At 43.3% G+C, this 12,780-nt stretch overlaps 1 protein-coding gene across 1 annotated transcript in view; it reads right to left on the reverse strand.

The window, feature by feature from the left end:
* Window positions 1-12,780, reverse strand: part of ZNF593 (zinc finger protein 593) — a 28,219-nt gene that overhangs the window by 15,213 nt on the left and 226 nt on the right. Inside the window, exon 2 of the mRNA XM_072137084.1 lies at window positions 3,271-3,479. Within this exon, the coding sequence (XP_071993185.1) occupies window positions 3,271-3,470 (200 nt within the window). The 5' untranslated portion in view covers window positions 3,471-3,479. The remainder of the gene's footprint in view (window positions 1-3,270; window positions 3,480-12,780) is intronic.

Genomic DNA, 12,780 nt, shown 5'->3' on the forward strand with positions numbered 1-12,780 from the left:
GTCCCTGCTACGGCTGTATCACCATCAAGGGTGCCCCCATCTATCATCCAGGGACTCAGACTAAAGACACTAAGGGGTTGCCCCAGGGAGAACCAGTACATCAGCCTCTCCCTCATCTAATTTCTTGCACACACCACCCGCCGGAGACCTGCCAGGATGTAGGACGGCCCTCCGGTCCCCATACCAAGCACCATGACACTAGTGTGCCTAGGCTGCAACCACCAGCCACTCTGGTATTCTGTGCCCCGGCTGCCTCCAGGTCCCAAGAAAAAGGCTAGGCCCCGGTGGGGGATGTTGCAATTGTAAACCAAGCACAATGACCTACTGGTGTGTGCCTCCACTGGCAGGATCTGCTCTTCTTAAAGATCCCTTAAAGGGAACCTGTCACCACATTTGCACATATGCAGCTAAATAAATTTGCCATAAATTAATTTTATCTTATATTACCTGGAATCAGAGGGGGCATGTCTTGCTTGGCCGACCCCTCCCATTTACTCCTCCCTATGCCTTATGCCTCTTTACTATTCAGCAGTTCATGTCATCTGACCAGGGTGATGTCATCAAAAGATCTTGTACTCTTTACATTTGCAAAATGTACTCCATGTATGTTTCTGATGGCATGAAATCACAGCAGCCTCCATGGACTTCTACTCCTCTTCATCCTCTAGGGAAGCTACTGTGATTTCATGTGATCACATACATACATACATACATACAAACATACTGTACAGTACGGGTACATTTTGCTAATGTTAAGAGGCTAAAGGACCTGAGATGATGTCACTCTGGTGACAGGACATGAATGTAATGCAAGACAGGGCTGTCAGTCAAAATAAGGGAGTGTGGTTCACTGGCAGTCCAGGCAAGAGAAGAGTCAAAGCCAGCAGACATGAGTCAGGAAAGCTAATTTGCATATCAGTAAAACAACTGTAATTAAGGTACAGTTCCTCACTGGCCACTAATTTTAGGTGATAAGGGGAGTACTTGCAATTCTCAAATTTCAATCCCCTAGTGAGGTTTACACAATAAAGATTATAAAGAATTATAATTTTAACCCCCTTACTTTATAATTTTACTCAGTAAAATCCCAGAGTGTGGGCAGGGACATTATGATCCATCTAGTTCTGCGAGCTGAAAATGTGGTTAGATTATCAGGGATGATGAGATGCATGAAATGCTTATTATACTCTGTCAGCACTGCTACATATCTGTTCTCACACTATGATATCTCCCTCCTGCCCTGAACTCAATCTCAGCTCCACAGCCATCACACATAAATCCAAGATAGCTTTCCCGACCCCAAGTCAGAAGTGACAGGGTCGTGTCTATGGGCAACTAAAATTTTATACAGTAGGGTTCATAGAGACGGGTTGGACTTTATGAAATGCTATATTTTGTTAACAGTGAATTAGAGTGTGTGTTATTTTGTTATCCTGAGTACATTTAAGAAACTTGTCTTTGTTGGAACACCTCTTTAAGCCCTTATTTTTACAAAAAAGGCCCCTCAGGCTAATTAGCAGAATTAAAAGCCTTTTTATGTAAACACCAGGAAACAAGAAGCTAAAAGAAGAGCAGATCCTGCCAGGGTTCGCACACCCTAGTATGTCAGTGTACTTATTTACAATCCTTGATCAAGGTGGTAGATGTCCTTTAAGATCTACCACGGTGCTGGCAGTTTCTCCAAACAGAAACCTTTTCATGGATCATGTTCACGTGCTTTAAGGGGAACTGGTCAGAAGAAACTGACCTAATAAATCACTACCTGTATGTTGTCAAGTAGATTGCTTCTGTGACTTTATAGAACCAATTTACTCTTACATGATTTGGAAGGTGTTATAATGTTTAACACTGACATCCAGCCCTCTCCTCAGAATGACCCCTTTGCGGTGAATGACATTAAAGGGAACCTGTCATCACAAACTGGCCTAATAAACCACTACCAGTATGATGTCAAGCAGTTGAACAGCTTCTACATCCAATGGAATATTTAATACCGTCACTATGAAGTGCAATTTGTTACTCAGAAATCAAGCCCACACACAGGGCTTTACAATGGAAATAAAAAAAAAAATTATAGATAAAGAAAAAAGTTTCCCTTGTAGAGTAAAAACAAAAGCATGCATAGCTAACATATTTGCTGCTTACAGATAAAAACAAAAGTTTTGAGCAGCACTAATCACTGGCAACATGAGCTACATATGTGACATCAACTGTTTTCTGCAATAATGGCTGGAGCAGCTGCAGTAACTTATAGAAGAGAATGCTTGTGAGCATCTAGGAGGGAGCAGGAGAGCCAAATCACTCACACAAAGTTCCAGTATTCAGTCTTGGCCGCTAGGGATGAAATATACCAACTAAGGGTGCATTCACACGGTCGTCTGGGGGGAATATATATGCGGCCGCATATACGTCCCCATGGACGGCAATGGCGGTGGTACACATGCTCAATCTTTCCCCGTGTGGGCGGCCGTACGCCGCTGTTTTCTATAGAGGGGGTCAGCTTCTCCTCCTCTCCAGCGCATGGCAGTATCCCCGCCCGGCGGGCATCCCGCCGTGAGAATGTACCCTAACAGAGTGGACTGCAAGCTGTGTGTCTCACATTCAGACCCTTTACTTAAAGGAAACCTACCATCAAAGTAAATCAGGGACGATTACTCATAGATTCAGACACTGTGGCTCCTGGCTTTACAGGCTGTAACACTGACTCACCCTTCCCCCTGCTTCCTCAGCACTGTGAATATGGCAGAAAGTGGTCACTGCTTAAGAGCTGAGGAAGAGACAGTAACAGCCTGTAAAGCCGGACTGCATAATTGTAAAAGCTGAATTTAAAAGGATGTCATGAATAACATATATAACAAGATTACCACAGTGACGGTGTCTGGATCTACCAGTAAGTGTCCCTGGTTTATCATGCTGGTTTTTGATGCAAGATTTCCTTTAAGCCGTATCAAGTGGAGCTCCAGTGAGCATGGCTTTTTCTTCAGAGGCCATTGTTGCATCATTTCCTGATTGGAACATAGTAGCAATCACAAGCAAATTCTTTATACAGCACTGTACTTTATAAAAATCAAGAGACAGTGGTGCTCATACAAATACTAAATATAGGTGAGCAATAAAAAAAATCTGAAATACCTTTTTGGTTATACCAGGATCATATATAATAAAACTGCACTTATAACAATAACTCTTTATTTTATGCATTCCTTCAAAAGATAAAACCTAATAGAAAAAAAAACAAATCAAAGCACAGGATACATCAATATTACTTACGCGCAATGTATACAGTAATGCTGGGCATTTCCAGGTAGACTGTAGTCAATTTCCTGATTTAGTAACTGACGGGCATTTTCTGGAAGAAGATCTTCATGAATCTGATCTATGTCTTTAACTCTCCTTTTGGTTTTCCATAGTTTTGAAATATTTTTCTTTTTGTCATTTTTGTGATTTCCAATCTGCTTTGATCGAGTCATGTTTGTGACCTTGAAGTAGAAATAAAAAGATGATAAAACAGCAAAAACTCAGCACCACACATTATGCAGCATTTATGCATCCAAAATAGGGTTGCACCGATACCAGAATTTTGCGCGATACGATACCCAGAAAAGAATTGCGATACTTTCAAGAAAAGAAAAAAAAGTATTATCTGAATGTTTATGGTGCGGTCACATGGGGTATTTACATTGTGTATAGAAATGCAATGCAAAAGTCTGGGGGTGGGGCTCTGTCTGATCGCATTTGCTTTTCCTCTGAAACACATGTGATCAGTAACGGACACCAGTGATTTGCTAGGAGAAGCTTTACTAAATAGTATAATTTAGGGCTCATGTAGACAGGCGTGTCTGTGTACTATCCTTTTTTTGCGGATGGCAAATGGACCCACTTTTTCCTATGGGTCTGTTCACATGTCCATTTTTTTCACGGATGTGTAGACAGTGAGAAAAAAAAATGTCAGCATGCATTATTTTGTCTAGCATGTGGACCCTGTACATACATAGAAGTCAATGGATCTGCAAAAAAAAAAGTACGGTGCATGTATGATATCCGTATGCAGAGAATTTTTGGTCAAATGTTGCTTGGCAACCAACTGGGCGGAGCAATAAGGAAACCCATCAGCTTTTTTTGCATATGTAAAAAAAACGGATTGCGTATGAAAGTGAAAAAAAACGGATACAAAATGGTCTGAACACAGACATCACGTCTGCATTTTTTGCAGATGGGCAGCAGATACGCCCGTCTGAATGACCCCTTATTTTTGTGTCTTTTTGTCATTTAATTTAAATGTTTTATATGCCTAAAATATCCTAATAATCAGCAATCTTCATCATCATCAATATAAATCCTCCCATTGATAACGACTAATCCCATAGCCATGTGCAGTGATGGCGAACCTTTTAGAGATTGAGTGCCCAAAATGAGACCCAAAACAAACTAGCTTTTCCCAAAGTACCAACACAGCCATTTAGGCAGTAACAAACTTATTGCTACCAGAATCTTTGAACTCCAATCCGACCCTGTCCACACCTTTTCACTCTTCGGACAGGACCAGGCAGCACAGGATGGGTCACTTTAATATATCAGAGCACTACTTGGACTGCCTGAGACTGCAGGAAAGTGCCATGTCTGTCAAACTCTGTGCCTGGGAGACACCAAGAGTGCCATCTCTGGCACCAGTGCCATAGGTTCGCCATCACTGGCCTAGTGGATAGAAGCTCTGTCTCTCTAAGGCAGGTGGAGTCTGGAGGTTATGGATTCAAATCCCAGACTGGGCAAAAAAAAATATTAAATTAAATAGAGACCTTGTGTCTGGGGAATCCCTGGGAGATGTTGAGACACCACATATGGACAGATGGTGTCTGCTCTGGGAAAGCTCTAGGACAGTGGTGGCGAACCTATGGCACTGGTGCCAGAGGCGGCACTCGGAGCCCTCTCTGTGGGCACCCAGGCCATCACCCCAGAATGAAGTTCACCAGACAGAACTCACAGAATCTTCCTGCAGAATCTTCCTACAATGATAGATGAATTTGCCCTCCTCCTTTCAACTGCATTGGTGTCCTTAGGAGGGTGAACGATTGAAAGTTGTCAAAGAACAAGGAGAAATAAATTACTGCTTAAATTGCTGTGCTGGCACTTTGCAATAAATAAGTGGCTTTTGGTTGAAGTTTGGGCACTCTGGCTCTAAAAGGTTCGCCATCACTGCTCTAGGATATGTAGACACCATATATGGATACATGATATCATCTACCTGATGCGGTGTTTCCTGCTCTGTGCTAACCTGACACATCTACATAAAGGATTCCCTGCCCCATGTCTCCTCTAATGGGGCTGTTTTCCCAATTTTTTTACCGTCTTAATAAAAGTTAAGTTTTATCTGCTTTTGCCCAGTGAATCCCCTTGTATACTCGAAAGGCTACTTATACCATATAATTACTGTGATATACCATGTCTCCTCTGCAGACAGATACAAGGGGGGATATTTATCAGGACCTCTGCGCACCGCCAGTGGCGCAGAGGCCCTGAAATAATCGCAAATGCTAGCTTATTGCTAGCTTTTGCGATTATTTTTCACAATCCGCCACCTTCACGCCAGTGGGGCGTGGAGGGGGGGGGGCGCGGCCGGCCGAGCGGGGGGCGCGGCTGGACTGGAGTGGGCCGGCGTGGGGCGTTACTGTCCCCGCGCCTGCGCACTCGCTGCTGCCGGCGACTTTTCATACGTGAAAAGTCGCCGGTTGCGTCATTTTCTACGCCAGGCCCTGCCTGCCGTAGGAAAAACGCTGCGCAACTGGCAGCCCGATACGTGAAGAGGCAGAAGCCTCTTCATGTATCGGGCTGCGAATTTGCAGCGGCGGGGCTATCATACGCTGGCGCACGAGCGCCAGCGTATGATAAATATCCCCCACGGAGTCTGTAGAAGACATTCAGTATCGCAAGTAACAGAAACCTGGTATTGAACCGTTCTGGCTTTGAAAGTATTGTATAAGTACCAAGATTTTAATGCATCGTGCAACCCTAATCCAGAATGTGCCTTATTGTAATTTACAAGCTGCTGCAGCCTACATTTACAAGCTGCTGCAGCCTAAAGATAAGGGGAGGTTCTCCCCCCAAGCTTGGGTTCACATATTGGGAAAAGGCAGAATATTTGCTCAGCTTTTTTCTTTCTAAAACAAAGCAGCCAGATGTTGGCAGGAGGAAAATATATGCTACATTTAAGAGGATAAACCAAAAACAATATGTCATACATAAATAAATACTGTAGAACATCTAACAATAATATGTACCAGGAGAGCCAAAAGCCTCTTTGAATAATCACATAAAATACCAAAAGAAGAAGCAAAAGAGGAAAAGAAACACAAGGCTACAAACTGAGTAATGGAAAAGTGATAATCTTTATTACATATCAAAAGACATAAAAACTATATAAAAATAAAAGATAAATGCATCACAGGAAGAGATACATAATGCACGCCAGGTGATAGGTCCTGATAAAGTAAAGTATCAAAAGAGTAGTACAGATAATAAGTAATATAAAGTCACAAAAGCACATATAATATAGCAAGAGGTAATAGACCATAGACACTAGTATAAGTATACATACTTACAAAAAGCAATAAGGTGAGGAGTGTACCATAGCTACCAACAGATGTACGTCCAATGTGACAAGAGACATAACATGATCAGTGATAGATAAGTAAAAAAAAAGTGGCGAAAATAATGTTGGAGTGACAATAACAGGACAGACTATTAGCTGGCGTGCAACCCCAACACACGTTTTGTCACGGGACACTCCTCACCTTATTGCTTTTTGTAAGTATGTATACTTATACTAGTGTCTATGGTCTATTACTTCTTGCTATATTATATGTGCTTTTGTGACTTTATATTACTTATTATATGTACTACTCTTTAGATACTTTACTTTAACAGGACCTATCACCTGCCATGCATTATGTATCTCTTCCTGTGATGCATTTATATTTTATTTTTATATAGCTTTTATGTCTTTTGATATGTAATAACGATAATCACTTTTCCATTACAGGCAGTCCCCGGGTTACATACAAGATAGGGTCTGGAGGTTTGTTCTTAAGTTGAATTTGTATGTAAGTCGAAACTGTATATTTTATCATGGAAGTTCTAGAAAAATGTTTTTCTTTTGCCCCAGTGACAATTGGAGTTTCAAAATTTTTGGTGTAATTGGACCAAGAATTATCAATAAAGCTTCATTACAGACATCTTACAGCTGATCATTGCAGTCTGGGACTATAGTAAAGCATCCAGAGAGCTTCACCAGAGGTCACAGTGGGCAGAGGGGTCCGTCTGTAACTATGGGTTGTCTGTAAGTCGGGTGTCCTTAAGTAGGGGACCGCCTGTACTCATTTTGTAAGCCTTGTGTTTCTTTTACTCTTTTGCTTCTTCTTTTGGTATTTTACATTTAAGAGGAACCTGTCAGGGCAATTTGAGACACTAAACCACCAAGTCCTGGACTGGCGTTTTAGTGTCCCAAACCGCAACATTAGTTTTTCCCTTCATGCCCACAAAAAAAAAAAAAAAAAAAAACTGTCCAGAGAAGCAGTCAATTCTCTGTAGTACACCTCAGCTTCACTGCGCATGTGTCAAAGGTAAGCTGCAAGCGCAATAACTATTCCAGCTTCATGGAATCACAACGCAGGCGCTGGAAGACCATGGGATGAGTCCATCCTCTCCTCTAGATGATTACAAAGTTTTATTTTATTTTTTTAATAGCAGCCACAGCAGAAACAGGCTGATTTGGGACACAACACTAGCGGTCTAAACAGACCTGTAGTTGGTTTTGTGCCACACATTGCCCTGACAGGTTCTCTAAGTTTTGGCCTTTGTCCTCATCCATTTTTGGGTGCAGTCAATTTTTTTGTTGATCGTGTGCTAGGTATGGTGCTTGTCCACCAAAGTAAAAGAAATAAATGATGTACACCGGAAAATATGAAATATATCACAGGAAAAAAGGCCATTTAAAAAACATTGATAAAAATGCATGAAAAAAATTACATAAGCAACAACTGACAAAAAACCAACCATTTGCACACAGTGGGGCAGATTTACTGGTCCATTCGCGATCCAGTGGTGCATTCTCTGCGCTGGATTTGGGTCCGGCCAGAATTTATTAAGGTAGTTCCTCCGCCGTCCACCGGGGGGCGCTGCTGCGCTGGAAAGCATCGGAACGTGCTGGAGTTCACTGGCTCGGGCTGAGTGAAGGTAAGTGCAAGCTCCGCGACAGATTTTTTGTTTTAAATGCTGCGTTTTTTCCGAATACGTCGGATTTTCGTTCGGCCACGCCTCCCGATTTCCGTCGCGTGCATGCCAGCGCCGATGCGGCACAATCCGATCGCGTGCGCCAAAATCCCAGGGCAATTCAGGGGAAATCGGCGCAAAACGGAAATATTCGGGTAACACGTCGGGAAAAAACGAATCGGGCCCTTAGTAAATGACCCCCAGTGTGTATATGCAGTGTAATACAGCAGTCAACATGTCACATATTTGCTGCAGGTATGCTTCCCTGCCCTAGAAATCACATTACACAAGCACAGAGCATAAAAACAAAGAATGTAGAAGGAGAATGAACAGTATCACTAAATGATAAATTAAAAAGAGATTTTTTTTAAAAAAGTTGAATTTCCCATGCTTCCTAAATGGAAAATGAACAGATTTTATGTGTAGATTAAACTGTAATGAACATATATTACAGGTTTGTACCCTGAGGATCCAAGAGGAGGATAATACAGCATGTACAGTACCATATTTTTCAGACTATTTCTCAGAAATCAAAGGTGCGCCTTATAGTCCAGTGCGCCTTATATAGGAATCATACTTACAGACAGGGCCGGCTCCAGGTTTCAGTGGGCCCCTGGGCAATAGAGCCTCAGTGGGCCCCTTAACAGTGACATTAGCGACATTTAAAATACCAAAACACATACGCACAGCTGTACAGCATACATACACACACATCCCGTATATACAACACATACGCACAGATATACAGCATATATACACACACATCCAGTACATACAGCACATACGCACAGATATACAGCATATATACACACACATCCAGTACATACAGCACATACGCACAGATATACAGCATATATACACACACATCCAGTACATACAGCACATACGCACAGATATACAGCATATATACACACACATCCAGTACATACAGCACATACGCACAGATATACAGCATATATACACAAACATCCAGTACATACAGCACATACGCACAGATATACAGCATATATACACAAACATCCAGTATATACAGCATATACGCACAGATATACAGCATATATACACACACATCCAGTATATACAACACATACGCACAGATGGATGTCACTCGGTCAGGACTTGGTGGCAGGTGAAGGGGATCGCGTATGAGAGGGCGATTGGGTGGGACATCAGGCGCGCAGGCCGGGCCAGACGCAAGGCGCTCTGCCGGGTCGGGCATGAGGCGGCAGACGGGGCTGGATGCGAGGTGCTCGGCCGAGTCAGATGGAAGGCGCGCGGGCCGGGCCGCATGTGAGGTGGGCGGGGCGGTTCTGCTATGTTCCTTCAGCAGCAGTCAGGGGAGTTAAAAGGACGGGCCGGGAGTGGATGGTGAATTACACTTTGCCCCCGGGCCCGTCCCACTACCTCCCCGTCCACCTCCTGCAATCAGCTGCGAACCCGGGCCCCGTAATACGGCGCCACATTGTCGTCATGGGCCCCTTTGGAGCTCTGGGGCCCCGGCACTTGCCCGGGTCACCCGGGTGCTGACGCCGGGCCTGCTTACAGACAACAGCTGCCTTGAACTGTGCACAGGTCTGCCACCTGCTGGTCATTCATCCTTATAAACACTTGCGCCTTATAATTCGATGCGCCTTATATATGAACCTAGACATTAAAGCAGGCATTTATTGATGGTGCACCTTATAATCTGGTGCGCCTTACAGTCCGAAAAATACGGTACATTGGAGAGCAAAATTAGAGAACAATGTTTGATCACTTGATTTTTCAGAAATAATGTAATCTCAGTTGATTAATATTAGGAACTGCCTCAATTCTTCGTGGCATAGATTCAACAAGGTGCTGGAAGCATTCTTCGGAGATTTTGGTCCATATTGACATGATGGCATCACACAGTTGCCACAGATTTGTCGGCTGCACATCCATGATGCGAATCTCCCGTTCCACCACATCCTAAAGATGCTCTATTGGATTGAGATCTGGTGACTGTGGAGGCCATTTGAGTACAGTGAACATATTGTCAGGTTCAAGAAACCAGTCTGAGATGATTCCAGCTTTATGACATGGCGCATTATCCTGCTGAAAGTAGCCATCAGATGTTGGGTACATTGTGGTCATAAAGGGATGGACATGGTCAGCAACAATACTCAGGTAGGCTGTGGCGTTGCAACGATGCTCAACTGGTACCAAGGGGCCCAAAGAGTGCCAAGAAAATATTCCCCACACCATGACACCACCACCACCAGCCTGAACCGTTGATACAAGGCAGGATGGATCCATGCTTTCATGTTGTTGATGCCAAATTCTGACCCTACCATCCGAATGTCGCAGCAGAAATCGAGACTCATCAGACCAGGCAACGTTTTTCCAATCTTCTACTGTCCAATTTCGATGAGCTTGTGCAAATTGTAGCCTCAGTTTCCTGTTCTTAGCAGAAAGGAGTGGCGCCCGGTGTGGTCTTCTGCTGCTGTAGCCCATCTGCCTCAGAGTTCGACGTACTGTGCGTTCAGAGATGCTCTTTTGCCTACCTTGGTTGTAACGGGTGGCGATTTGAGTCACTGTTGCCTTTCTATCAGCTCGAACCAGTCTGCCCATTCTCCTCTGACCTCTGGCAACAACAAGGCATTTCCACCCACAGAACTGCCGCTCACTGGATGTTTTTTCTTTTTAAGACCATTCTCTGTAAACCCTAGAGATGGTTGTGCGTGAAAATCCCAGTAGATCAGCAGTTTCTGAAATACTCAGACCAGCCCTTCTGGCACCAACAACCATGCCACGTTCAAAGGCACTCAAATCACCTTTCTTCCCCATACTGATGCTCGGTTTGAACTGCAGGAGATTGTCTTGACCATGTCTACATGCCTAAATGCACTGAGTTGCCGCCATGTGATTCTCTGATTAGAAATTAAGTGTTAACGAGCAGTTGGACAGGTGTACCTAATAAAGTGGCCGGTGAGTGTATACTTGAGTATAAGCCGACCCAAGTATAAGCTGAGGCCCCTAATTTTACCACAAAAACCTGGGAAAACCTATTGACTCGAGTATAAGCTGAGGGTGGGAAATGCCCCATAGTATATAGCCAGCACCTGCCCCCCAGTATATAGCCTGCCAGCCCATATCCCCCAGCATATAATCAGCCCCCTTGCCCCAGTATATAGCCAGCGGCAGGGCAAGCAAGAAAGGTGAGTTTGGATATATTTTTTTTACTCGAGTATAAGCCGAGTTTGGGGTTTCAGCAAATTTTTTTGTGCTGAAAAACTAGGCTTATACTTGAGCATATATGGTATTTTATAATTGTAACTCCAAACAGTCCCAAAATAGTCCATGAACACAGTATTGTGCAATGTGCTGCTTACCACCTGCACCTTGCACCGATATTCCTAACTGCAGCCGATGGTGTTGTTGGGTGGTGGGTCGGGAGAGCACACGTCTTCTAGCGACACTGCCCACGAGATCTGTGTTACAGGTTACATATCCCCATGACAACAAGATCACAGAGACTAAGAGAGCAGCAGGGGGGACATGGTAAACTTTTATAGATAGCCATTTAGTGTAAATTACAAAAGTGTGTATTTTAGCTTAGTGTAGGGTTAGGAAAAGTTTATTAAACTTTACAGCTACTCTGTATTGAAGTTAGCACCAGGTCCCAGATAAACACCAATAATTTTTTGGTATCTGAAACATTTACTATGATTTTTTCCGCCTGCTCCAAACCTAATCCAAAACAGAGTTGGCTTTGGCAATTAATAGGTGTCGTAGCCATTTTTGGGTGTTGTAAACTGGCGGAAAGTAGACCAAAAGAAATCTGGTTTAGAAGTTACACAAAACCGTGCTACTGCACTCAGCTTACACTAGCATGCCAGAAAAAACACTACATTAAGTTGGCATTCATTCCTGGATTTGTATTATATGTTCATTCTACTTTAATCTACAAACTTCTTAATTTCCCATTTACAGTGAATTCTATTGTGTAGACAAAGAGCCACCTAGGAGGTACGGTATGGGAAATTCATGATTCCACATTTATTGTGCGCTAGAGAATGATAAGGTTCTGCTCCAGGAAGCGAGCGCGCAGGGAAGGGCAGCAATGCCACAATTCTCGCTGCACCCCCTTCATGCCCACTTGCCGTGGAGGTGGTATAAAGACGGAAATAGTCACAATCACTGGCAATTCACTAATAATTGACATTATTTTGGGTTTGTACGTCAAAAACTGGTGTATAAACCCTAATAAACCTCCCCCTATAGTTTATTAACTAGTTCTAATAGTCACCATTCTTTTTACCAGTTCCAGGTGGAACACAACAAAAACTGCGAATTTCAGATGATTTCTGTTATTGCAGCACATCATGTGCAGAAAGCCCGAGCGTTACAGGAGTTGTTCTAGAATCTTTAGTGCCTAAACAGAGTACAAGGCTTGGAGCAGCTGGACCCTGAAGTTAATGCTCCCTGTCACATGCTCCATGTGGGGACATAACATCTGATTATTAGAAAAGCACAACAGGCTGAGAAACTGTC

The sequence above is a fragment of the Engystomops pustulosus genome, chromosome 2 (assembly GCF_040894005.1).
Source record: "Engystomops pustulosus chromosome 2, aEngPut4.maternal, whole genome shotgun sequence".
In the NCBI taxonomy this organism is placed as follows: Eukaryota; Metazoa; Chordata; class Amphibia; order Anura; family Leptodactylidae; genus Engystomops; species Engystomops pustulosus.